Below are 27,226 nucleotides of genomic sequence, written 5' to 3'. Positions count from 1 at the left end.
AGCTTCAACGTTTAACTTCTCACATCATGGAAAGTCCACTGGCAAAGGAGAATGTTAACAGGCTTTAACAGCATTAATAAGCTATCATGTGGAACCCCTGCTAGAAAATGATGATTGTGTTCTCAGGAGCAAACTAGTCATTCATGTTTAGAATCCAAATGGAACTCAGTTGTCCTACCAGAGAGTAGGACCACATAACCAGCTAGGCAGACCATCAGTAAAGCTGGATGGGGCTGATTAAAGTAGAAACATTTTTGTTCACAGATCAAACATTAAAGTGTATGACTTTTAATAGAAAAAATATGCTCTTAAAACATACAAGTACTTTGTATAGTGCGGAAACTTGTTAATGATGTTAATGACTAATATTATCAATAAAATATGCTTACATTTGGTAGGACAATCTATATCTATGATATGCAATACTGCAGTGTGGTTCTCAACCCTTAACAGGAAGTGCCCCCAATACTGCACATTTTGTATGTCTCCCTAATATCTGACACACCCACTTCAGGTCTTGCGGTCTCCACTAAAGAACTGATGAGTTGAATCATGTGGAATAGATGAGAGATAAAGAAAATGTGCGGTGCTGAGGGGGGGGGGGGGGGGGGGGGGGGGCTGGGGGTACTCCAGGACAGGTTTGAGAACCGCTTCAATACTGCGAATGCTGACAATCATTGAGGGACGCTACCACTATGAACCACACGGGGGCGCTACATACTAAAATTATGAGTTAAGTGCTAATCAGCTCCTTGACGTCTTCTGGCATCCTCTTGAGTGTGCTTGTGGAAGGGACGTGAAAAGTGGGCTACAAACCTCTAAAAAGACGAGAGGTTTACTGAACTCCAATATTTACATACAGTGAAAGTAAACTAAGTAGTTCTCATTCAGACTTTTCTTGGGGACCCCCATTTATTAGGCTTGCACAGCTGTCTTGTGTAATCAGAGAGCCTGTAGCAGGTAGGTGCCGTGAAGGTGGAGGAGGGCAGGCGACCGCTTGTTTTACAGGATGACTGCCTCCTATTTTCAGCAGTTCAGCGAAGGAACTTGAAGGGAGAAGAACCTGTTGCAACAATATATGACGGGACAACGGACTTAAACTTCGTCTGCCAGGAAAAAGGTGAAGAAGACGGATTTTCAGCTTTATCACAATGTTTGTTTATGGACTATTCGCTCTTTTTTATGTTTTCATAACACTTGGAAAATTAATTGGAGCGGACTCGGCTGACTTTTCATGACAAATCCGCTACTACTATCTAAGGAGCGCGTGCACAATGGAACTCTTCTTTCGAAAGAAAAAGAATCTAAGAACCGCGGTCAGCCTGACTTTGGTTTTTGCCACTATACTGATGCTTAATAAGTTAATAAGGGTGGACACGAATTTTAAAGATACCAAAGTCGACGTGAAACGTAAATGGTGTGGCCCCACATGTAAAAGCATAAAGGCCGTTGAAATTTCATCTCAATCACGCGTGAATGGCTTGGCGCCGGTGGGGAAACCAATTCCAAAAAAATGGGACGTGAATAGTATAGAATGCCATGAAAATTCCACGATGAAGACCGAAGCCTGGTTTCGTCGCTTGAACCCGAGGTTCCACGAATTTGTCCTGCACAGACATTGCAGATACTTCCCAATGTTGCTGAATCACCCGGAGAAGTGTAGCGGTGACGTGGATGTTCTGCTCGTGGTCAAATCGGTTATTGAAGAACATGACCGGCGGGAAGCCGTGCGGCAGACGTGGGGAAAGGAGCAAGAAATCCAGGGCTTGAAAATCAAAACACTATTTCTTTTAGGCACTCCAGCCACTGGCAAAGACACACGAAATTTACAAGCCCTGGTCCAATATGAAGACCGAACCTACGGGGACATCTTACAGTGGGACTTTTTGGACACTTTCTTCAACCTTACCTTGAAGGAGGTGAACTTTCTGAGATGGTTCAACATCTACTGCAGTGGAGTTCCCTTCGTCTTCAAAGGGGACGATGACGTTTTTGTCCATACCAAGAACTTAGTGGAACTAATTGGCTTTCGGGTGGAGGAGAACAAAGTGGAAAACCTCATTGTAGGAGACACGATTTTAGGAGCCAAACCGATCAGAAACCGCCAGAGTAAATATTTCATTCCCAAAGAGTTGTATGATAAACGCTATCCACCTTATTTGGGTGGGGGAGGATTTCTCATGTCCTCTCAGGTGGCCCGCAGGCTCTTCGCGGTTTCTGAGAGCGTGGAGCTTTACCCCATTGACGATGTGTTTTTGGGCATGTGTCTTCAGAAGCTGAAGATCGTCCCCGAACTGCACCTGGCCTTCAGGACATTTGGGATCATTAAGCGTAAAGTGACTCGTCTGAACCGGGAGCCGTGCTTCTTTCGTAACCTCATCGTGGTCCACAAACTCTTTCCGCGGGAGCTGCTGCAAATGTGGACGCTTGTTCAAAACGAGGACTTGAACTGCGCCAGACAAGTCGTTATATGAAACGATGCGTATCGATAAAGACACTGGGAAGATATATTTTCAAATGAATTGTTTTTGTAATTTCCATCATCCTTTTGTTTTTGTAAGAAAGACTGATTTATCAACTGCCATATGAAGGCTAATAAATCACAAGTCTTTCAGTTATAGTCTTATAATGCAGGGGACAAATGCATCCCAAATCGATCCATTTTGTCTATTATATAAGCCTGCCCGGGGCGAGCTGGTGCAATGATTCCTCCAGTGAGGCATTAGGGCTATATTTTAAACACATACCTTAAAGACTTGCCAAAAAATGTGAAACCCACTGAAAAATGAATAAATAAATGGGAAAAGATATATTTTGCAGATTAAGGTGGACCTCTCTGACAACATGCCCAAATAGCGGAATATTTTCTGACTACAATAACGAAAAAATTCACCCAATAGCAATAGGCTAATGTAAAAGGTAAGACACAAATATGTAACACATGATGAAATTAATAAACTGAAAAAGGAAATAATTCACACGATGTTTAGAATTTAAGGTGTTTAGAATAACACATTTGTAATTTGACTTCTGAACAAAAAGAAGAAAAAAAAGCTAATCTAATAGGAAAATACATATAAAACTTACTTTTATGCCAATTATGATGCACTAAATACTACAAGGAATTCACTAGAATAAATTTCCTAATGACTCTTAGGAGAATGGAGATTGTAGCTTTAAAGCACCATAAATGTATGATTAACCTATTGTGTAAAAATAATATTCCAGATATTCTAGCAATTCTGCACCAGAAAGAAAAGTGCAGAAGAAAGCAAGTCATACAAGTTTGAAATGACATAAGGATGAGTAAATTACATTGATTTGCATCATTTCCATGAATGATGCAATAACATTGCATAACAAACTCAACATCATCAAGCAAACATTTGTCAGATAAGTTGTTTTTCACGTTACAATCAAATAACCTTTACAAAGCTAAATATATGGAGTATTTTTACGGATTAAAAAAAAAACAAGCATGTGACATTTTTATTCAAATACATTTATTTAAATCAAATAAAGCTAGAAACAGATTGTAGCTTCCACTGATATGGGGCATGTAATTAATGTGTGGTGAAACACTTCAAATTACAGTTAGTATAAATCTTGAAACTCTTGTTTTGCAATGTCTTAAATGTTCTCATTGCAATTGCAAACAAGCTTGTACAGACAACATTAAAGCTGTGAACTGTACACCTCTGAACATGAAAGCGGCCAGACCAAGACTGCACATATCAATTAGTCTGTAAGTGGCAGTTAAATTAATTTAGTTTTCCCAAATTAAGCTGTCAATCATGTCCTTGAGAACCGACAATACACATTAGTGCAGCATTTTCAGGTACCTCATCAAGATTACCATGATAGACAAAAACTCTTCTGTTCTTCTTAATTTTGCTACTGTAACTAAAATAAATCCAAATTAAAGCAAACACAAAAAAGGCTCTACTCCGCAAAAACAATCTATGATGCTCTATATATTACCAGTAAAAAAATATATACAACTCTGACTGAAAAATGAATACTATTTGGGTGTGTGTCAGTCATCTGAGAAAACAACTGAGTGTTTTACAGCACTCTCTCCACTTTGAAATAATTGATTAGGTTGACTTATTAATAAATAACTGATATATTTATATATTAGACATCTTTGTAAAGCCACATGAGTGAATCATGTCTGCGAGGGTTGATTTATGTCAGTTACATAATGGATGTCTCCGCAGTGAGCTGTAAGAACTACAGACAATGCATAAATGTCAACCATGACTCCAGAAGACATTCTTAAAAAGAAACGCCTCTGCTGAGATCACAATCAGTTTTAAACTGGTTTGTTTTATTCTGGTTTAACATACTGTTAAAGCCTATTGGGGTTGTATCTTTAAAAATGCACTCCCTGGCTCGCACAATAGGGAAACTGACTTTAATAATTTAAAAAGCATTTTCAGGCACAGGATCAGCCTATTGCACTCAGACTGTCTATCATAATGTTTCATATCTTCGGACTCAATGATTTTATAAGTATGTCTGGACTAAATCATTACTTTTATTACACAGCATACTGTAGTTTGATGCAGATCATACCCTGTGATTTCACACGTCACACACTAGACAAAAAACGTTTAGGTGCCAACAAACAGAGGCAAAAGTTTCTATAATACTGAAATAAATGCAAAGACCAAACATATGAAATAAGAGTCTTAATAGCATCATCATCATCCCTTATGGCTCTTTATTCTCCCAGCAGTGCCTTCATTTATTGGCAACATTTTTGTTCCATGTCCTGATTCTTTGAGAAGCACCAAGGCAGTTCTGTGGCTTTAATTAGCCTTTGCCTTCCTTTTTTGTTAGTTTGGTACCTAAATGTTGAAAAGCGAGTGCTGCAGGTAATTGAAGTGCATTATCTGAATCAGACACAATGAGAATCTGTCTGAAGTTTAAATCTTTTGACAGAATTGTTTACTTTTCAAAGGCTACTTTTCACTTTTGGCTATGGTGCTAATGATGCTTTAAAAACTTTTAAATATCAAAATGCTACGATCACTAAATATTCACATACTCCACACACACACAAACACACACAGTAAACAAACAAGTACAAAACAACATACAAGAATAAAATTCTCAAATAGATAACAAAAAAATCCAGGTGATCCACCTGAAAGGATAAACAGAGCAAAATACAGACTGCGCATCTGCTCATAAACCTGTTTTTCTGCTCAAGTATTATTATTCACAAGCCACTGACATGATATTTTACATTCATTTATGGGAAAATTTTATATCAGGTGTCAATGATAATGTGTGCTTAGAATAATGATGCTGTACCTTGTAGTAATATTTATAAATCAGTACAACAGTAAGTGCAATAATGCATTATTTGAAAACTTTGTGTTTTTTCGCTATGAATCACTCATATGAGATTGTTCCAGCAAAGCTGCTGGAGTTAGCATTTAGCCCGTGTGCTATGCCTGTAGTAGTCTGTGGGTAGAAGCCTTTCCTGGAGGAATTCTGGTGTGTCTGTTGGTCCTAGAAGCAGGAGCGGGGATACGACTGCCCCTGCCCAGCCCTCGAGTCTTGGACTCGGATATGACCGTTGTAGTTTTAGCTATGGCTGTGCTGACCGTTTTTCCTAAAGGCAAAGAATACAAGACATGCAAACAGACAAACACCTGAGGAGTTAATGAGAAATGCATTGTGCGATGCTGCATAGTTTATCCCAAGTAAACACGTTATTCAATATAATGTTATAATCAACAGTTCATTCATTCAGAGGCAGTGTGTGTGGGGAGGATGGGGCATTGTGGGCCTCTTTGAGGTGGAATTGAGGTTGTGTAGGGCAGATGTGCTCCTGTACAGAAAGGAGGATGTTGTGAAGGCTGTGTGGGGCAGCTGTGATCTATACAAGTTTCATGGGGCAATGTGGGGCAGCAGGGACTTGTAGGAGACAGTGTGGGGTTGTAAAGGTCTCATTGAGGCTAAAGGAGATGAATAATCACCTTGTGCATGTGAGAGAGTGCTCTGCTGTACCGCTCTCCTCCGTGAGTTCTGTTTACAACCCTCAATTCCCATGAGGTGAGACTTCCAGACCTGCACATACAAGACATGCACTGTTACACTGCTTTACAGGCAATGTGTGTGTGTGTGAGTGTGAGAGAAAGAGAGAGAGAGAGACTTTAATACTCACTTTAATACTGGAATCATGCACTTATCAACATGGGTGCTCATGTAAATAACCTCTACCTATGGAGTTGGTTTCAGTTTTGATTTTCACATCAGTGTTCTTGTATTCCTAAACCTCAGAAATAATATCGCTAACAATGTCTTTCTAGAAAAAGAGCTCTTACAAGTTGAGAACAACAAAAGCATTTCCTGAACCAGTGTTGTTATTATTAAAATTAATTGAATATTTATTTATATTACAAAAGCCCTTAAAAGTACTAAAACTAAAACCGAAAATCTAAAATAAAACCAAATTCAAAATATTAATAAATGCAAAAAAGAAATAATAAATAAAAATTAATCATGAGTTTTGAGTGAAAGACTACATATTTATCTATGTATTTTGGCATACTGCAATGACGACAACATTTGCGTCCATTAAAATTAATAAAAGATGACTGATATCTTTAAAGATAATTTGTTCAGAGTCAGAGGTGAATTTCTTTACATACTGCATCATTCTCTTTATCTTTAGATTGTGTAGAAAACAAAAGCTCACACTGTATTTCAGAAACAGTGTAACCCTAACAAAAACAGGTTTATAATTAGGAGTTTATGAAGTGACACATTTCATTTGACACAGAAGACACGTCAAACCCTGAATACGTAAAACATTGTTTATCAGCTGGAGGCAGTACTTAATGTGACATTTCAGAGCTGAGAGGTAAATGACTCGAGTAAAACACTTCTCTACTGTCATAATGTCAGATCATGAGCTCATCTGTATGACATGTATGCTCATCTGTATAAAATACTGATGGAGAAATAATTTTAATTCATTTCAGTCATTACTGTTGAGGCTGATTGCATTTGTACACCAGGCTTGTTTGTTATTTTGTTGTTAATGACAATAAATGGCTTGAAGATCTAGACTGGCACGTTGTGGGTATGTTTGTGTGTGATCTCACCTCCTCCCCTGAGGCGAAGTTTTCATGGCAGAGAGGACAGTGATTACAGTTTTCTCCAGAAGCAGGTGCTGATAAAAAGGTTAAAAGAATAAATCCATCAGCAGGAAACAACTAAATATACGAGAAAATTCACCACTTACAGAAACAACACAAAACTGCTTGGAAATAAATCTGCAGTTGTGAAAGGTTATTTTTAGTGCCACTGTCATGTGAACCAGTACACTTCACATGGATGAACAAATCTGATGACAGAGTGGCTGTCTTATCTGATTTTTATGTATAATAAGAGTGCGACACAAAGAAGAGACACAATTAGTATCTGATGTGCCAAATGACTCCATAAGCAGCACTGAAAAAATCTCTTTATGTTTCACATAAACTAGAATATCATATTCAATAAGAACAAATTGCCATTAATAGAAATTCACCTGCCAAATGTTAAGTTTGTACCCTTGTATCATATTTGTAACAGCACTGAGTGTGCTTTCTGGATGAGCATGAAACAAAAACACTGTGCAACCACACAGAGACTCACGATTGCAAGAAGCGCTTTGAGCATGTTCAGTTAGCTCATCTCGGGTGAGAGCTTCAGAGCAGAGAGGACACTGGGTAAAATTTGCCCTCTGCTCACACTCAGTCAGCAAGTGCTCTGTCAGGCTTGCAATCTCCACCACCTAACAAACACACAAGCATACTACATTATTAACACACTTTACAAATTGCGAGTAGTGTAACCAATGTTTTGAAATATGACAACTCGCTTGCATGTGTGTGTGTGTGTGTGTGTGTGTGTGTACCTGTCTGCACTGAAGGCAGCGCTGCAGCATCGGACAGTGTTTCCAGTAGTGAAGATCGAGTCCATCCTCAGTGAATGATTCATCTCTCTCTCCACAGAAAATACACAGACTAGAAAAAACAGCACCAGCACCACCTGATTTGATCTTTCATTTCTCACTCAACATGTTATTACAATTTTTTCCCAGCTGTACAAAGAGAAATTGATTAAATGAGAGCCCATTAGCACTGCACATTATGCTATCACTTTCAGCTGAGAGAATCGATGAAGAAGTGACGAGAAGAAGTGCTTACTTGTCTAAGAAGTTAGCAAAAGATGGTTCGCTGCCTTTCACATCAGCAGGTACAGACTGGTTTACCTTCTTAACACCTGCTGAAACCAAGAGAAATATATTATACCTCAGTTAACAATCCAAAACTGAAGGTTAATACTGATGTGTAGGCAGCACAAGCAGGGAAATTTGTCGAGTACTGGCAAATTAGATGTGAATTAGAGGAGGTGCGTAGCAATGCACGCTTCAGAGAGAATAAAGAAAGAGCGATGGTGTGATTCTCACTGTTTTTATCATTTGACTGAAGTTACATAAGTGAATACAAAGAAGGACATCCAGACATCCAGCTAAAAAAACAGATACAAAGATACGTGACTGTGGCAGGTTTAGTTAAAAAATGTCACATCAGATATTTCATATGGTGACAGGTTAAGCCGTAAAACAAAAACATGAAGAACAAAAGTCGGTAAGCTGAAAACTAGCTTGTGCATGATTTGCAGTGTTTGCTGCAATTATACAGGACTGATCTTTACCGAGATGCTTCACAAAAGACACTTTACACACCTGATTTGGTTGCCTTCTCAGCTTTTTTCTCAGGTACTCTAGTATTGTCCTTCCCTTTCTCCTAAAACACATATTCACATCTTTAATGCATTTATGAATTCATCTATTTGTACATTTGATGACCAAAGGGTCTCTACAGTGATTCAGTCCAGGTGCAATCTAGCTAAAGAACTTTCAGGTATGTAAATGTTAATACCAGGTGTGAAGAAAACCATTTTGTGTGAGAGCATTAAAAATAAAACAGAAGAGACTAGGCCACCTGTGACCCTTCAACCTACACTGATCTCCTTCAGCACTGCAAGCTGCTCTTGCAAGCTCCTGATTTCCTCTTTTTCTTTCTCTCCATCTTCTTTTTCTGACCCTTTTTTTGGCTTCTGGAGTAAAACAGTGAGACAGACAGACTGAATGCAGTATTCCAGCATTCTCAAAGCCCACACACAAACATTTCAAGCATTTTAATCATGAAGCTTAAGGCTAACGATGCTCTCCAGACCGGTTTTACCTGTGTGTTGATGGTGTTTCCATCTAATTTTGCAAGTGAGTCAAAAAGGTTCTTGTAGAGGACATTTTTACGTGTGCTGTTGTCATCAGGTGGCAGATAATTCAGAACTGCTTTTCCTTGAAGACCGTACATAGCCAGGACAACTCTCACAGAGAGTTCCCGCACCGGGGCAGCACTGTGCTCCAGTCCACCTGCCAGAAACTAACACAACACACACAAATATATTTCATTATTAATTCATTTAAATACAATCAAGTGATTTTAGAATAGATGCACTACTGTTAAAGCTTTCGGGGCCAGTAAGATTTACCTAGTAGCTAAGAATATTGGTTTCCGGAAAAATATTAAGAAGCAGTTTTAACGTTTTTTTTTTTTACATTCTAAAGCGTTTACATTATATTCCAAATATCTGTCCCACACTTTCTCTCTCCCGTTCTCCATACACACAGATCCCATTCATCTACCCCTAGGCTCTGGATCGCTCATTTTAATTACAGGAAACCCAATCGCCTCTCTGCTGTGCCCTGAAGCCCATCTCATCTCCCAGGAAACCAGCAGACAGGAGCCACTGAGCAGCCGTCCCTGCATGTAACCTCATGAAAAAGATCAAACTAACAGAAAGACCCAATAAATATATAAAAGCACATTTAGGAGCTGATTCATTGAAGATAATTGCAAAACTATCTATTTAAAAATAGTTTATGAGTTATGTTTTAAACAACATGAGGGTGTATGAATGATGAGATAATATTAAAACTAACCTTAGCTAGTATCCATTCCATAAATACCAACTATATGTAAATTATGGCTGATAATACAGATAAGCTGATAATTATTTATTGTTATGGCCAATAACAATAAATGGTTAATATTAAAATTCACCATTATTTAGCTAATTTGGCACTAAACACTGAAAACAAACATTATATATTGCACAAGTGAATTTCGGCCATACAAACACATCAGAGTATAGTATGAAAAGTGGATGTTTATTTTGAGATGTTTAGCATTTTTGGTTAGCGTAAAATGGGGAAATTAGCAAGCACAATTGAATATTAACAATTAAATCCAATATCTAAAAATATACACTCCAAAAAAACTTGAACATTGCATGATAAATGATATGATACCATTACCCACCTAACTAAAACATGTGAAGGCCACCTAGGTGTGGTGACATAAACCTTCCCCGCTAACAAGCAAAGCCAGAAGCCCAACTGTAACACAGACAGAAACCTCACTGTGCACTTTGCAGTTCCTTGTGAATTTTTTTCAGTCTCTGTTGTAGTAGTGCCACAAGTTTGCATTGCAAACATACTTTAAACTGCACAGGTCCCAAAAAACTAAACAAAAAAAAAAAGAGAGAAAACCTGTCTAATACAACTAAGACACTGAAGAAAGAAAGACCCTAAGGAACTGCAATTTTTTAACAGCTTAACCGCTTTGAATATCTAGCTGCTGGGGCAGAGAGAGAATGAGACAGTGCTTGAATGACTTACATAATCTATGCCATAGATAAATAACTGGCTGTCAGAACAGCCCTTTTACGAAACTAATGGTAACAGACATTACGTAGAGTTGACTACACCCTCTCTGTCATACAAAGGCCACTTTGTTTCAGTCTAATGAAGCCCTCAAAAATCCTAATGATAGCTGCGAGAATGAAATTAACCTTCAGATCCCAACAGAAAAGTTGAATTTGTGTTATTTTTGGCCAATAAAACCACAAATGTCAACTGTACATGCACCAAACAGCTGGCACCTAATGGCAGTCAGAGTGTGTGGTCTCAGACTACATAACTGTATCATGTGGTTAATAAATCTAAACCAGCCATCTGCAGTTTTTTGAAGCTACTACTTTAAATCTGTAGCTTAAATTATATATTTTTTTTATTTAAAGCTCGACTGAGCAGAAGGCCACAGATCATCTCAGAAAAAGTTGAGGTTGAGCCAGTACCCGCATGACGTTGTCAAGGGTGAAGCCAGAGTCCTTGGTGCCCAGCTGTTCCAGAAGCTTCTCCAGCAGTTCCAGTCTGCTCAGCGCCAGTCTGGTGGGTGCACTGCTCTGCATGGGCCTCACAAGCTCCACAGGAACCATCTGCACAGCTCGCACCTCCTTAAATAAAGCCATTTCCTGCAAAACAAACACACAAGCCAGCTTTAAACACAACAGCATTCAAATTACAACACACACTCTTTCTCACGCATTTATACATTCTCAAAAATATATTGCAATCAATACCAGTCTGTTTAGTCTAAAAATAATATGTAAATATTTGTATTTTTATGTTTTTGGTTTTTTCAGCGATTTTATAACTGGAGACCAGGAAGTTTGCTGTACATTTGGTAATAAGTGTTCCCATTGCTGGCTGCTCTATCGTTGTTAGTGGGCAGCACAACTAACCATAACAGCTGAACATATGAACCCAAAAAAGGATCTTATTCTACTTTGACAATGAGTCAGCTTTTCTTGATGCTAAAAATTTATATTCTGGAGAGAAATGTGTTGTATTTATCATCATGCAGCATCCTGCATCATAAACGGGATACTAATGTAGAACTCAAACTTTCCAAAGACTTCTACCATTTTCTGGATAACCTTGTTGTTGATAAAATCCCATTGGTGATTACTTCACTGCTCATTTGCATAATGTTAAACTCTGCAGTGATTGCATGTGTTATTTCTAGAAGATCGTTGAGGATGATATGTTGGGTACTTTTATACAATAATGAGTGATTATGATTTAACATAATATTGGGCTGTATTATTTATAATATTATACAGCACTGCTATCAGAGTACATCATCAAGTTATTCATAACAAGGTGTGGCCTTTGTTGTACTTTTTCCACCTTCCAGGTGCATGAGTCACAAACGTCTTTATGAATACAGTGCAAAATACAACAAAGTTGTGCACAATGCTGACAGAGACACAACCGGTCTATCAACAACCAAAACAGATCAGTGTCTGTCGGTCAGAACACTTTAAAACATCCTCAGTTTTCTAGGAACTTGAAACATTCCCATCCTTATCACACATCATGATGACTGTGTTTCAGCCTTTCTTTCGCACGGTATTTTTCTGAAAAACACGTTGATCTTTCTGGGTCACATTCTCCAGTTTTTTTAATAGCATATACATTATATTTCTTAAATACAATCTGCTAAAAGATTGTATATTGTGGTTGTACCACTGGTTATCATATGTATAAAAGAACTACATTTACATGCAAAGTTATAATGGAGCTACAGCATGGTTTTGCACAGTGGCGAGTGTGATTTCACCAACTACAACATGTTCCTGGATCATGTTCCTTGGACAACATTTCAATCAACCAATCAGAATTGAGATATAACTTTTCAAGAAATATCCGTTTTAGGCTTACAATCAGGGTTAGGTGCTTCTACACCCTTGTCAATCAGCTATCATTTCCCACCGATTTTAGGGATAAATTATGGGTAGGGTTAGGTTAAGGGGTAGGGATTGGGTTAAGCCTATATTTTTGGAAAATAATGTTGATCCAGGATAATCAAAAGATGTTGATCCAAGAACATGTTTTACTTGGCAAAATCACAGTGACCTTTGCATAGTCAACAGTAGTCAGATTAACATACAGTATATACTGAAATACAATCACATTATCTAGTATATAAAAAGTATGATACACAGAAGTACAGAAAAGTCGTGAACAATAATTTACTGCCAAAAAAGCACACTGAATTAGCAAGAGAGGACTTTTTGCCAATCTAGAAAATATTTTATTGGATAAAAGTTTCAGATATACCATTAAATATTCTTTTAAATCTTTTTATCCACAAATTAAATTATAAATTAGAAGCTCTACCTGCTAAAATACCATTTTGTTCATTTTAAAGAGTACAATAGAATTAAGTGGGTAGCGGAGCTAAAAGATATGGATGATAAGCCTTTTTATGTGCCCAGACCTGTTTATGAAATTGTTCAGACAAAATATGGCAGATTGAAATTAGGAAATCTCATAGCAGGGTAACAGTAAGAGACAAGATCTCTACTCATGCTAACAGAAAACCACAAATATTTGAAAATTCTAGTTCACAGTTAAATTCACTTCAGAAGGCCACCAGTATATATGATGCAATCCCAGTCATCTGTGCAGATTTTCACCCAGTCAGGTCACCAAGAAAAGTTTTTCAAGTCAACTGGATTGTCAACTAAATGTTTTTCTGTTGACAAGGTTTTGGAGTGGAATTTGACCACATCACACTCAATGACCCGAATAGCTGCAGGAGTGGCTTCATTACAGATGTATACGGCTAAAGTATTTCCAAAGTCTGTACTGACCTGTATGAAGGTAATAGCTGGGGTTCTCAGTCTCAGGGCTGATTCTCCGGTCCTGGAGAGCAGATTATTCCAAGTCTGTTCCACACAGTGACTGATCTCAGATTTGCCCAGCTGATGGTTGGGAATAAACTCACTCAGAATCATTCGAAGCAGATTCAGAGATGCAAGAAACACCTAAAATGCAATAAAAATATAGACATTTATTGTTACTTTACACACTAAGATTAAAATGCAGGGTTTCAATATTCAATATTGCCACATTTTATACAATATTCTATCTTTTTTTTTAAAAAAGCAACTTTTACCTCCCCTAACAAGAGTTTAAGAGTTTCTATGGTTTTTCTAAACAACTTCATGTTGAAACCTCTGTGTACCTATTACAAATGACCATCTAACCCAAGAAAAATACTGAATATTCATTTTTGAAATGTATTCATTAACAAGGCATGTTTTTTTAGAACCATCTGGAATAATTTTTCCTCAGAATTGCAGTTTTAAGGTACAATTATAAACAGAAGCTGTGTAAGAAACCGCCTAAGGCCTTTACAGCAACACATGGTGCTGAGTAAAAGCACACAATTAAATGCTCTGCTGTGTGAGTTTAACTAAATAACCGTGGAGAGGGGGTCACTGGAATGTGTTCAGCAGTGGGCACATTGTTCAAACTCTCAGTACAACCATTTACAACAGTTTAGAATGAAACCGAAAGGCCATGACTTTTAATGTGTGTGATTTATCTAAAGACTGACAGCACAATAAAAAAACAGCTGTCACGCCACTACCACAAACATGAATGTGCTTTGAGAATACCAGAGGGTTAGAAAGTGATCCATTGATATGCCAAAAAAACAAATTAAATTTTCATTATTACACATGTTACTCAATGTCATGGCAAATTGTAAAAAACCCTTTACTGAAAAGAGCCTGAGGTCAGTGGAAAATTTCCATGAACAGAAAAACTATTCTTGATTTTGTGCCTATAATATTTAGCTGTTTTATTCATATTTTTAACAGATTGTGATTGTGTTCTTCATATTTCTATTTGGGTTGCTTAATTGCAAGAATATTCTGTACATGTCACTGCAGGTAATAATGAAAACAAATATTGTATGCTAAATTTACCACCAAGGTAAAAAGTTTTAATTACTGTATGTTCTTTAGTAGATGGTTTGTCTTTCATGTTAATCAATCACTTCCCTTTAATAAGAAAAGGTCAGACTGACAGCTTTACAATTCAATAAAAAAAAAAATTACAGTTCCCAATAAATTTACTCTGTGAAACTACACTATGTCTCTATCAAAAAAAGACTGTATGGGACTCTCATTCTGCAGCTGCCATATACTGAACATTACGATTTATCCAAATCTCCTGTTCATTTTTCTACAATTGATCCATCTTCTCCTCCTCATACCCACTGTTAGTAGAAAACCTGGCTAAGTTCACCCTTGGGAGAGATAGGCAAAGCTTTCCACTACATTTGTTCCTGTATCACTTCTACAGATAATCCATTATACTAGAAAAAACACGACAACTGCTAAACAGTCACAACTATCAGTCGTGCTGATAGTGCAATTCTGTCTTTAGCCTTAAACGACAAAGAAGGGTACATGAGAGAAATTAGAAAGAGAGGGTGAGAGAGAAAAAGAGAGTAGGAGAGGCTGAGAAACCAAACAAGGGGAGTGATAAAATCAGATGGGGAAAATAAAGATAGTTCTCGTACAGATGACACTTTATCTGTGAGAGCTTTCTTGCAGAGGAACACAGCTGCTCTGGTCATGCTCCGCAGTTCTGCTTTTGGGGTTCCACGTGGAACCTCCAACAGTTTCTTGTAGACTGTCAGCAAAGCATCCTCCCTGTAGGACCACGTCTTGGAATAGGCCCCGGCCACCTTTGAGAGACAGACCGAGAAAGAGAAAGTGAAGATAACATTCCAGAAACAGCACTAACAAAATACACAAACTGACCATTTGACACATAGAGTTTGCCCAGTGCTGTGAGACAGTAAACAACAGTTATATCTGGACATCACAGCAAAGTGTTAAATACTTAAAAGGACAATTCTCCCAAGAATTAAAATCCTGCCATAATTAACTTAACTTCATGTTACTCCAAACCAATATGACTATTTCAAACTCGAGAATCAGATCAGTATGATTTGCAAACAAATAATTTTATAGCAGTTTTGTAAATACTAAAATCGCTGAACTGGAGGCTGTAAATGTTGAGTGGCTCACCAGACTGTCTCCATAGATGTCGATGGGCAGACTGGCCTCTCTCTGAGCTTTCTCTGTGAGCGGTTCTGGTTGTCCTGTGGCCCCAAGGCTAGATGGGGTGGTTGTGTCCGTCAGAGGGGGCATCTCATCGAGCTCACTGACTGGCTGACCACTCGACCTCTTCCTAAGAGCAGGTAAAGGCCTCTCATCATAAGGAAGAGAACTGATCTGTGAAAATACACACAAGACAATTCTATGAATCCAAAAATCTTGAAGTCAGATATACAAAACATTCCCAGCAGGAATAATTGTCTCAGTGTTAAAGACTGAATTAAATACAAAAAATAACTAACACTTTAACATTATTTTTGTACTTTCTGTCATATGCAGAAATATAAATATTGTTACAGTTGAGGGTTTATTTTACACTGGAAAGACTGGCCCGCTTGCCATCCTATAATTTTCAATCACTAGCTGTGTTCTCATCTTACATGTTATTTCAAAGCTGGTTAACAGAATGACATGCAGAAAATTCTGACCAAGTCATCTGACATAGTCACACAAACCCTTGATAATTCTATTTTTAAATATATATTACTTTTATCAATATTTATTATATATCAATGGTAATTTGCATATGTAAGATTGCTTAAATGCAGAAAGGCTAATTCAGGCTGAATGAAGAGGTTTACATAGGCATTTTTAGATTTAAAGAGGATGCATGACTTTTTTTTTTTTTTCTTAAAATATTTTCCAGATGTAAACATTTCCACCTCGGGCATGGTTTATGGTGGTACTAAGTTAGTAGCACAAAAATGACACACTTCACCATTGAACCCTTTAATTAAATCTTGAAAGTAAAACTCTCTAGCTAAAGCAAATCCCTTACATTCATGTTAAGCAACACACATTTAGATAATCTAAAAAGAGCCTTGTGCCAGTTAAGATAGAGCTACATCGGTGGAAAGGAACAGAAGCCGCGTTTTATCAAGGTAGATAACTCTGACTGAGGATTACAGCAAAGAGCACCCTTAAAAGATATTAATGAACGAGAAAAAAAATGGACACAAATAACACATTAGAATAATAACATCATACTTTCTTTATCTTATACGGCTGTTTATTCTGTGTACATCAAGACTTACATCGGTCTTGGGGAAGTGAGGAGGAGTGAGGGGTGTTTGGGCGACTGTATGTTTGGGGCTAGCTGCTTTTGGAGTGTCCTGCTCATCAGTCTCCTTCACACTTTGCCTCTGTCTTCTCTTCTTGGGTGAGTCTGCTAGATGAGGCACGTGTTTCTGTGTCCCAACACGTGGATAGGGGAATTCAGAGTTGGAAAGCTCGGGAATTCTCTGGATCTGAAAAGTTTCATACATTATTTACATTTTAAATCAAAGTTCACAAAAAATATTTATTAAAATAAAAAATAAAAAAATAAGCCTGAAATGATTAAAAGGCTAATAAAGATTAATAACCTTAACCTATTATTTTCCAGACACTGATTGTATGAAAAAATTATTACAAGCTACAGATACAGGTTTGTCAGGACACAGGCAGAACACAAGTGCTTGCCCCAAACAAACAGAGCATACTGTCCAAGTCATTTAATGTCTGCTGTTTAAATGTGTCTCTTGACCTTAGACGAGTAAGAAGCAAGCACCTGATCTCAGGAGAACCAGCACAATCACTATTCAGCTGGGAAACCAGCATATCAGACTACTAATCTCACTGGAGCTAGAGTCCCTCACGACACAAGAGATGCTTTATTCATGCATTCATTACAGGAGAAGAAATTAAGAGACACAGAGGAAATTAAGAGACACACAGGAATATGGATGGATGGATGGATGTCATTAACTGATGTTCTGAGAAGTGCAATGGATGGATGGACACCTCTGTTGGTTTACCATGGCTACATTTGTTAAAATATTGTGTAATATTGTAATACTGTGATATATTAATATAATTTATAATAACTGTTTTCTATTTTTAATATATTTTCAAATGTAATGTACTTACTCCAGTCTTCACTGTCACACGATCCTGCAGAAACCATTCTATTATGCTGATTTTGTGCTAAAGAAACATTTATTACCAGTGTTGAAAAAGGTTGCCCCTTAACATTTTTGTGGAAATCATTATTTTTTTTATTTTTTTTTAAGGATTCTTTGATTTATAGGAAGTTCAAATAATTTTTTATAATGTTACAAATGCCTTTATTTACATTTTTGGTCTATTTAGTGCATCCTTGATGAATAAAAGTATACTATATACTATAATAAAATTTTATTGACCCTAAAATTCTGAACAGCAGTGTATATGTGGATGAATGAATGGATGGATGTTCACCTGACTGATGTCCAGCAGGTCATGGAGCTCCAGCTGCTGGTAGACTGTGAGCCTGTAAGCTTCCATTTGTTCCTTTTTCTGCTTAGCTGTGTCATAGTCCTCTCGTTCTATGGCACTGTGTTTCTCCACATCATACCGGCCCAAACGCTCACCCACCTAAAAAGAAAAAGAGAAAATAGGAAAGAAGAAATGAGAGGATGTTTAACACTTATCTGAGGTTTAGAAATAAACTTGTAATTTGCTTAGTAATCACTGTCAGGCTGTAATTGACACGCAACTAAAGAAATGCCACAGCTCTTGTGGAATACACCTGGATGCATTTCAACCCTCTCAATTCCAGGGTTCACATCTCCAGTGTGTAACATTATTATTAAACTATACGTGCAAACAAAGAGGTGTCAGACAAAAAAGGCAAATTTAATAACCTTTTGGAGGTCTGCGATAGCTTGTTTGAGTTTTTTGGCCAGATCAAATCTTTCCTCTCGAACCATGTCCTGTTTTTTCTGGTCCAGTAAACGAATGATGTGGGCCACCTCAGGGTCCTGATACATGTCAAACGCCAAGTCATCGAGCGGTGAGATAGAGTCACATTTATAACTTGAGAGCCTGCAAGATAACAGGAGTAAACAGAACAGAAAGACAGAAGACTGCGTGCACAAATTTATTGTAATGCAATAGATCTTTGGTTTTTACCCAGTGTGTGTGCCGTCCAAAGCTGAGCTGTTTTGGCTGTTGTTTAGATACTGATCAATCAGCTGATCTTTGCTTAGCTGGGACAAAACCAAGAAATTAGCAAAACGTTATTAAAGAAAGTTAAATTCTGAAACTAACAATGTAAAATCAACATCCTTTGAATCTTTGGAAATTGTATTTCCACCAAACAAAGGTTAAAAATCTTGATTTCTGCCTGTGAACTTATTATCACTAGTGACCTGGATAACACAAAGAGTCTCCAGGCTGGACAGAGAGAGAGGGGGATTAGAGATTAACAATGCAGAGATTGTTAGCAAGGTGGGAGACGACGAGAGAGAGAGGAAGTCGTGGAGGTAAAAAATGGGGGGAGACAAGGTGAGCGTAAGAGGAGAAAGAGAGCATGAGAAAGAAAGAAGGGGGTAATGGGATAGAGCAAATAGGAGATGGGGAGGGCTGAAAGTAGCGGTGATATGGATATATTGATGAGTGATCTGATCTGAAGCTCTGCTGTGCTTACGGAGCTCAGACTCACATTACACAGATCCACATACCAACACTGAGCAAAAATCATTAGACCTGCTCAAGAACTGCAACACACAATGAAATGCTTGTCAGGTGCTATTGATGTAAGCCTACTGAAATTAGTAATTCATATTTAAACTTAAAAAAAAAAAAAAAAAAAGAACTGATGCATGCATACAATCACTTATAGGAATGCTGCTCCATCTAGTGTGTTCTTGGTGTGTTGTAAAAATCATCCAGATCAATGTTAGGCAAAAGAGAATATAAAAGAATTGCCTCTTTCAATTCACAGGAGTTTAATTTGTCCAAAACAACACTACACCTTTTGTGCCAAGAAATTACAATTTTAATTTACACCAACAAAATAATAAACACCACCAACAAAACCTATTTTAATTTGGGCATAAGTAAACAAAGAATTATTCTTTTCAGAAAATTAACACTGCTTAAAAAACCAAGAGGTACATCAGGTGAATTATTTGGGTCAAATCAAGCTCTCTGCTTTGATCTAAATCTGATACAGAAACATGCTCAACAGAAAACCATCGCCATCTAGAGGAGATCAAACAAGAAGAGAACAATTCCATAAACTGAACTGTTACTTACTGCTGTCCAAATCTCATTTCCATCCACAGGGTCACCCAAAATATTTAGGGCCACCAATGCAACCTAGAATTTCAGAAAGAACGCGATATGACATTGATAAGATTAAAATAAACAAATCAACCCTAATTCCCCACATTAATTACTTTTGTACCTGATTGTAGCTGTTGTATTGATTAACATGGTTTCTGTGAAAGGTGAGCTTCAAGTAAGACCCAACAGCATCAACATGAACAGATTTCAGTTCTCTGGCTCTGAAACCAGTCTTCTCGTTGTCAGAGAGAGACACGTACCTAGACAACACATTACATTCAATACAGTTAGATCAGAAAAAATAAATGAGATTTGATAAGGTGTTACATACCGAATCACATTATACATTGATAATGACAGAACAAAGCAGTGATTTAAAATCTTTCCTCACCCCAATCTGTGAAGACTATGGGTCTGTTGGGGTGAGCTGGACTCTGGCAGTCTGTCTCCAATGTGGAACTCGATCTTGGATGGGATCAGGTACTGATGGGCCAGTAGCTGGAGTTTCCTGATTCGACATCTCTCAACCAACTGCAATATGATTTCCTGAGGGAATGGACAGAACCTACACACGATAATAATAATAATAATAATAAAAAAAATCTTAAAAAGCTTTTTAGAACTGTAATCTTTGGTAGAAAAAGCAGCTATAAAACAGAATATTATCAGCTATTAAATAGCCTTGATATTTATCAATTATTTATCATTATTATCCTACGTCTACAGTTTGTCTTCTAAACCAATCCTATCCAAATTACATGAAATACACTGTAACATAAATAGTATAAAATGTATTGACCTGGTGGATCTCCAGCCACTGACAGTGGGCCCGTGGACCATCAGATTTTTGCCACTGTAGTTTCCTTCATGACCAGACCAGCTGATCACAGAGAAGTCTATCTTATGAGGCATCCTGTACCAGAGCTCTGATGGATGTAGGATATGAACAAAACATGATGTTTTATTCCACAAAGCACCAGCACTCTTAACATAAAACATATAGAAAGAACCTGTAATTTGGCACCATTCCTTTACATGAGAGTAACATGTCGCTTAGGATGTATCCTTAGAGGGAAATCTATTCAGGGTATATCTATGTTTACCACATCTACTTGTTGTAACACTGTAATTTCAGTTAAGTATACACTTAAATGTTGCATATATTCAGAGGTTTGGTGCTTATTATGAAGGACTTGAGTCATAATTATGATTGTTATTTATAGAATGTAGCCTTAGCGTGCACTCTGGCTAACGTTAATTAAACAGTAACATTACGGTTACAACTCATCCAAAACAGCGATAAGGATCTTAATCACAAACCACACGTTAATCAGATAAAGTTCCGAATCACTCATTCTTAGAGTAGTACTAATATTCACTACTGGGCAGATAAAATTCCGATAAATAAGTAGTTTACCCAAGTACAGCAGTTGCCTACGTTTATCTCCATAACCACCGTTTGACAACTGAAACGTGTACGCATGCGCGAAGTTTTCGTTCGTTCTAGAAAGAATCCGGCAGAATGAATCTTTAAGGTAAACGAATCGTTTCTTTCACTTCCGTACGGACAGACTGTAACAGGTTCTGACTCTTCTTCACTTCTATGTTCAGTACTTTTGTTTACTAAAGTCTATCCTAGTTGAAGTACGTGTCTCACATGCAGTGTTCTACAATATATAAATAATATTTTTTGTGTTTATTATTATTTTATTATTTATAATTTATAGAATACCCTTATATAACGTTTTATATTTATATTTCCCCAACTACATTCTATAATCCTTTTTCTATTTTATTTAAAAAAAAACATTTTATTATTATATCTAATATATATATATTATTTTCTACTCTGAGCGTGTATGCCTACAATTATTTGTTGTTTCTGTTTGTAGTTGCAACAGGAACTAAAGACGAAGAATTTAGAAAAATTAACTTCCATCGCACATATGTGACAAATTATGTACCTTAAACCTTGAACGATGAAGAATTTTATATTAATTTAATAATTTATAAATTAATTTTCATATTTGTATTTTATACAAACTGAGAAAAAAAAAAAAAAAAAAAAAAATATATATATATATATATATATATATATATATATATATATATATATATATATATATATATATATATATATATTATTTATATATATAAATATATATATATATGTATATATAATTCTAGTAACACAAAAGAAAGTCTACTTCCAGTTCGCCACCTGCTGGCCCTCGATGTAACTTAAAGAAAGAATCGGTAAACAGTTCTTTTAGATGAACTGATTCAAACGTTCGAGTCACTTTATTGAATCAAAAGTCCTGACTCGGTCGAATAAAAAGGGATGCTGGTTCTTGTAGTCCTTTATTATTGCTCTGGTTACAGATGGGAGAGTTACTCTAAGACCGTGTGTAAAATATTACTATTAAAATATGTAATATGAAAATACTAAATTCCAAATCCAATGCTTACTGAGCTAATTACATTTTAATGTACATTTTAACTCTTCCGGGTTGCGTCCGTCCATGTTCCGGGTTACGTTGGACAACATGGCTGAAGATGGCTCGCTGAATATTTGGCCCGAAATAGAAAAGGTAGAAAAGGAGAATAGACGTGAGCTGGTGCTTCAGGGTTCAGCTGTTGACAAAAAGATCCAGAGCAGCGGCGGACTTCACGCGCGACTTTATTCCCTTTCTCTCCTAAACTACCTGGAGATCAGTCAGTGTCCCAGTTTACACGAGATCCACGAGAACATCAGCCATCTGTCCCATCTACAGAGTCTGATCCTCTGCAGGAACAAGCTCACTGCAGTCCCAAAAAGCATTGGCGATCTGAAGGCGATCAAAGTCCTGGATTTGTCCGTCAACCAGCTTCAGGCTTTGCCCGAGGAGATCTGTGCACTGAGCGAGCTCAACACTTTAAATGTCAGCTGCAACAGCATCACTGCTCTGCCGGATGGCCTTAGCAAGTGTGTAAAGCTCGCCAGCATCAATGTGTCCAAAAATGCACTCTCGCGGCTCCCAGACGACTTATGGTGCTCCAAGCTGGAGCTCCTCAGCACCATCATTGCATCAGAAAACGCGATAGAGGAGCTGAGCAGTGAGGTCCATAAACTGTCTGCGCTCAAGGTGCGTTTCATGACAAGATCTAATAGTGAAATCCTGTTTATACTGTATTTTTAATTCAGCATGTGCAATGGTTCAATAAATACACATTTTAAAAAGAGTGGTTTTGGTGTATTATGTACTCACAATTATTTAATTCTATTGATCGTAGGTGGTAGACTATGTGTTTAAATAAGTTTTTATTATTATTGTTTTTGTATTTTTTTAAATAAATAAAATAATGTATAATTTAAAAGTTATTAAGTATCAGTTCAAATAGTTGTCATTTAAAAAAATAATTCTACAGATTGTATCTGATGTATTTATTTACTTAAATTATTGTTAAGATTCAGTATGCATTAATACTATTTGAAAAGCCTTCCAGCATCATCTCATGCATCTCACTCTCTGCTATCTCAGGTTTTGGATCTCTCCGGCAACAAGCTTCAGGAGCTTCCTTGGGAGCTGGCCGACTGCTCCAAGCTGAAAGAGACCAATTTTAAAGGAAACAAGCTGAAGGACAAGAGGCTTGAGAAAATGGTGAACGGCTGCCAAACCAAATCAGTCCTAGATTACCTGAGGGCAGGTGGGAGGGGGAAAGGGAAAGGCAAGCAACAGGATGGAGAGGCGAGCGAGAAGCTTGTCTCAAAGAAGAAAAGCGGTGGAAAGCAGAAAGGCAAAAAAGAGGCAGAGGAAGTGGATGAGCTTAATCGGATGGTTGTGAGAGTTCTGCATGTATCCAAAGTGCCAACAGCAGTTACAGTCAAAGTTTCTGAAGGCATCAAGGATGTCCGGCCATACATTGTGTGCTGCATTGTAAAAGGCATGAACCTCAGACAAGGAAATGCACTCAAGCGATTTCTGGTGGCTCAGGTGACACAAGTTTCAACAAATAACTCAGCCATCAGAACTATTGTTTTCTGTCTTTTTAAACTGGTTTTATATAAGCTTATATAAATGTCAGAGTATTCTGTCTGCAGACCAAACTTCACGATGAGATTTGTGGCAAAAGGACAACGGCAACAATCGCAACTCATGACCTGGGCTTGCTCAAGGCTCCTCTGTTGTATGATGTCAGACCACGAGATACACTGAAGGTATGGGAGGAGGTTTCTCAAATATTATGATTTTTATATATATATACTTTGTATTCATTTTATAATAAATCCTCAATTCAACGCAATTTAAAAGTCTTGCACTTTCACAATCATAATTGTGCTTATAGTTTATTACTTAATTCACTTATCAATCAGAGCATCTCCACCAGTTGCATAATGGATAAAACAATGCAGAACGATGAATATTTAATAACCGTTGTTGATGCAGTTTTTATGAATGACAGGAATCTGGTTTCAAAGCCACCAGCTGATTAATGACACAGAAGTCCCATAATCCTCAGATTTGAATAATAAATGAACAGTCCCTTTTGTTGTTTCTTTTGTGTTGATGGTGAATTCGGCACTTCTCTAAGAGGCCATAGGCCGTCGGACAATAGGATGTGTTACATTGCTTCAGTCTAATAATTGATGGTTTCAATTATACACCAGAGAACAGCCTTTAGCAGTGAACTAAGATACATTTTATGCTATATTGTGAATATAGTGCCAGGAAACCTTATGCTGATTATACTAACAATATATCCTGTGAATAATTTCCTTATTTTACTTTATTGTATTATATATATTTTTTAAATTACAATATTGCCACATGACAACATACCTACTACAGAGTGATATATATTATGATTATTTGTTTTATAACGAAAAATGTATAATATTTTCGATGTGTGTAGATCGTTCCTCTTGGTCGTAAGGAGATGAGAGCAGCTGAACTGCTGGAGCTACTTCAACAGGAAGCAGATGAGCTAAGAAAACATAAAAAGCGACAGAACGTTTCAGGACTCCATAAGTAAGAAAATGCATAATTAATACCTGATTATATAATATTAATAGAGGCAAATATTAATTATTATAATGACTTGTCTACAGTATAGTTTGGAGCTGTGTAGGGCACAATCTGTCAAGCAAAGCAATAGTTTTGTGCAAAACATTGATCTAACATAATTTCCGAAGCAAATGGGCTGTGTCATGCTCACTAATCACATTGTGTACTATCTAGGCCCTTTTTAAGTGATCCAAAAAATATCCCTCGTTTGTCAGACAACTGTTGTGTTGTTCATCCATGTAATCGCACTGACTGCACAGAACACTAAGTACTGAAACACTAAATACTGAACTGTGACACAGAGAATTAATTCATTATTCAGTGTTTCATGGACGTATTCCCAATTTTATTTTATTTTTTAACCCAGATACCTTCAACTCCTTGATGGGAAGGATCTTTACCCCTGCTTGGTTGACGCAGAGGATCATGTGGTCTCATTTCCACCAATCACAAACAGCGAGAGGACAAAGGTAATTTAATCAAATTAATGCATGTGTTTATTATAAAAAAATTTTCACATTTAAAATATATATATATATATATATATATTTTTTTTTTTTTAATTATTATTACTTTATAATTATGCTGGTTGTTATAACTATTATTATTTTTGCCAAACAAGCAAACAATCTGTCTTTGCAGATAAAGAGGTCCACACAAGAGCTGTTTTTAGAGGTGACGAGTTCCACCAGTCTGCAGATCTGTAAAGATGTCATGGACGCATTGATAATAGTAAGAAGAAATATTACTAATGTTTTGGTTTATTTACATACATATATATATATATATATTACATTTACTTTTGAATGCTGATTTCTTCATTGAAGAATGAGCTCATCATTCTGCACACACACACACATACACACACATTTGGTTTACAGTGTTACATAATACAAGTGCAATGTAAAAGCCCCTGATTTTTGCAATTAGAAAAAAATACCTGACGTAATTGAAAACCGTGAAATGTAAGGAAAATAAAATTGGGAAAATGGTTTCAATTGCAGCTGCGAGATTTCCTTCATGATACAGAAGACCTGTCCCACTTTCACGCGTTCTTCTTTTACGACCGCTCAGATAACTACTGAATATTTTACTATAAATCACAATCTGAATAATCAGTGCCATTAAATAGTTATCATGCTGGCTCATTGCATTCAGTTCATCAGCATGTACAGTATTAGCAATAATGCTATTACCATTAGTACCAAGACTATTGAAATGCATTTGTTTTCACATTTCTCAACCAAATGCAAGCATATACAAGCATTTTACGTCATTGTAGTTAGTAGCTTTTATCAAGCTATGAATGTTCACAGTGAAAAACGGCATCCATGTTTGTTAGTTTATTATTCATACATTTTCTCTTACCATTCTTGTTTCTATTTCAGAGAATGGCAGAGCTTAATAAATTAACCTTTGATGTAAAGGAGGATGTGGGCTCAGATGAAGAGACTGATGTGACTTCAGCTCCTCCTGCAGAGGACCCGGCCTCCCCTGAGCTGACCGTAGTACAAGTGAAGGTAGTGGACGTAGATGGAAACCTTAAAGTGGTCTACCCGTCAAAAACCGACCTGATGTCTGACGTCAGCAATCTAACAGTCATCCGATAGCAAATTCAACCGTTGGTTTTCTGTCCAATTTTGCAATGCATTTTGTAATGCATCATCAAATTAAAATGGATATTAAAACATTAATTCAAATATTGGATTCAGTAGTTCTCATTTACACTTCTGTCTTTTGTATGGAAACCCGTTTTCACCATGGTGTAAAAAATAAATAAATGTATTCTTAAATTACATTTTCGACTATGAGGTGGTAAAAGATGTTATACCTTTGAATTTCATTGCATTTTATGCAATAAAATGATACTGTTAATATTTTACCTTGTCAAATATTTTGTGTTTATAGAACACTGATTTATACTTCTAATATAATTAATAGTCACTTTGTCCTATTCAGTAAAATAAGCTTTGCCTGTTTTGCTGAATCTCTCCATTGGGTTTGCTCTAGAATCATTCAGTCAAATCTTCCTCTATCAAGTTTACACCCTTGAGCAAGGTTTTTCATCTCAAGTTGACTCTGGAAAGAAATCTTCTGTATCATTATCAAAACTAGTAGTTTAGTAGTTCATAATTCAGTTTATAGTACACTCTTATGAAAAGTTGTTCTAAACGGTACCAGAAAAAGGT

General features: G+C 36.9%; 3 protein-coding genes across 5 annotated transcripts; 2 read left to right on the top strand and 1 right to left on the bottom strand.

The window, feature by feature from the left end:
- Positions 1 to 630: 630 nt before the first annotated feature.
- LOC128018718 (UDP-GlcNAc:betaGal beta-1,3-N-acetylglucosaminyltransferase 7-like) lies at positions 631 to 2,614 on the top strand. The gene has a single exon (XM_052604439.1). The coding sequence runs from the start codon at positions 1,275 to 1,277 to the stop codon at positions 2,472 to 2,474; it is 1,200 nt and encodes a 399-aa protein (XP_052460399.1). The 5' UTR covers positions 631 to 1,274; the 3' UTR covers positions 2,475 to 2,614.
- Positions 2,615 to 4,520: 1,906 nt separating this feature from the next.
- On the bottom strand, positions 4,521 to 21,516 carry LOC128018713 (centrosomal protein of 104 kDa). 3 transcript variants are annotated; one of them, XM_052604423.1, is made up of 22 exons: positions 21,410 to 21,516; positions 20,792 to 20,918; positions 20,384 to 20,557; positions 20,114 to 20,252; positions 19,963 to 20,025; positions 18,835 to 18,911; positions 18,567 to 18,747; positions 18,142 to 18,297; positions 16,938 to 17,150; positions 15,814 to 16,020; positions 15,300 to 15,467; positions 13,579 to 13,752; positions 11,215 to 11,391; positions 9,258 to 9,458; positions 9,034 to 9,129; positions 8,756 to 8,816; positions 8,214 to 8,292; positions 7,922 to 8,030; positions 7,660 to 7,798; positions 7,125 to 7,192; positions 5,994 to 6,084; positions 4,521 to 5,626 (listed from the first exon to the last, which is right to left on the bottom strand). In XM_052604423.1, exons 2-22 carry the CDS (start codon positions 20,902 to 20,904, stop codon positions 5,460 to 5,462), a joined length of 2,853 nt encoding a protein of 950 aa, XP_052460383.1. In that variant the 5' UTR covers positions 20,905 to 20,918; positions 21,410 to 21,516; the 3' UTR covers positions 4,521 to 5,459. The 3 variants fall into 3 exon arrangements, with proteins under 3 accessions (XP_052460383.1, XP_052460384.1, XP_052460385.1); XM_052604424.1 differs by having other exon boundaries at positions 8,214 to 8,289; XM_052604425.1 differs by having other exon boundaries at positions 13,579 to 13,689.
- A 909-nt stretch (positions 21,517 to 22,425) lies between these two features.
- Positions 22,426 to 26,737, top strand: LOC128018716 (leucine-rich repeat-containing protein 47). The gene is made up of 7 exons (XM_052604437.1): positions 22,426 to 23,117; positions 23,514 to 23,966; positions 24,074 to 24,190; positions 24,886 to 25,001; positions 25,405 to 25,507; positions 25,680 to 25,769; positions 26,426 to 26,737. The coding sequence occupies exons 1-7, from the start codon at positions 22,515 to 22,517 to the stop codon at positions 26,645 to 26,647; spliced, it is 1,704 nt and encodes a 567-aa protein (XP_052460397.1). The 5' UTR covers positions 22,426 to 22,514; the 3' UTR covers positions 26,648 to 26,737.
- Positions 26,738 to 27,226: the final 489 nt, after the last annotated feature.

Source organism: Carassius gibelio, chromosome A8 (genome assembly GCF_023724105.1).
Source record: "Carassius gibelio isolate Cgi1373 ecotype wild population from Czech Republic chromosome A8, carGib1.2-hapl.c, whole genome shotgun sequence".
NCBI lineage: Eukaryota > Metazoa > Chordata > Actinopteri > Cypriniformes > Cyprinidae > Carassius > Carassius gibelio.
Note: the sequence above shows the minus strand (reverse complement) of the source record. Positions and strands in the feature narration are given on the sequence as shown.

What these genes read in the sequence shown, in the direction of transcription:
- LOC128018718 (XM_052604439.1), top strand. Translation starts at nt 1,275, where the DNA reads ATGGAACTCTTCTTTCGAAAGAAAAAGAATCTAAGAACCGCGGTCAGC.
- LOC128018713 (XM_052604423.1), bottom strand. Translation starts at nt 20,904, where the DNA reads ATGCCTCATAAGATAGACTTCTCTGTGATCAGCTGGTCTGGTCATGAA. An exon ending in ACCTGCTGGACATCAGTCAG is followed by an intron (nt 17,151 to 18,141) that starts GTGAACATCCAT and finishes GAAACTTTTCAG; the next exon opens with ATCCAGAGAATTCCCGAGCT. An exon ending in GAAACACCATCAACACACAG is followed by an intron (nt 9,130 to 9,257) that starts GTAAAACCGGTC and finishes GTTTTACTCCAG; the next exon opens with AAGCCAAAAAAAGGGTCAGA.
- LOC128018716 (XM_052604437.1), top strand. Translation starts at nt 22,515, where the DNA reads ATGTTCCGGGTTACGTTGGACAACATGGCTGAAGATGGCTCGCTGAAT. An exon ending in GACCACGAGATACACTGAAG is followed by an intron (nt 24,191 to 24,885) that starts GTATGGGAGGAG and finishes CGATGTGTGTAG; the next exon opens with ATCGTTCCTCTTGGTCGTAA. An exon ending in TCATGGACGCATTGATAATA is followed by an intron (nt 25,770 to 26,425) that starts GTAAGAAGAAAT and finishes TTTCTATTTCAG; the next exon opens with AGAATGGCAGAGCTTAATAA.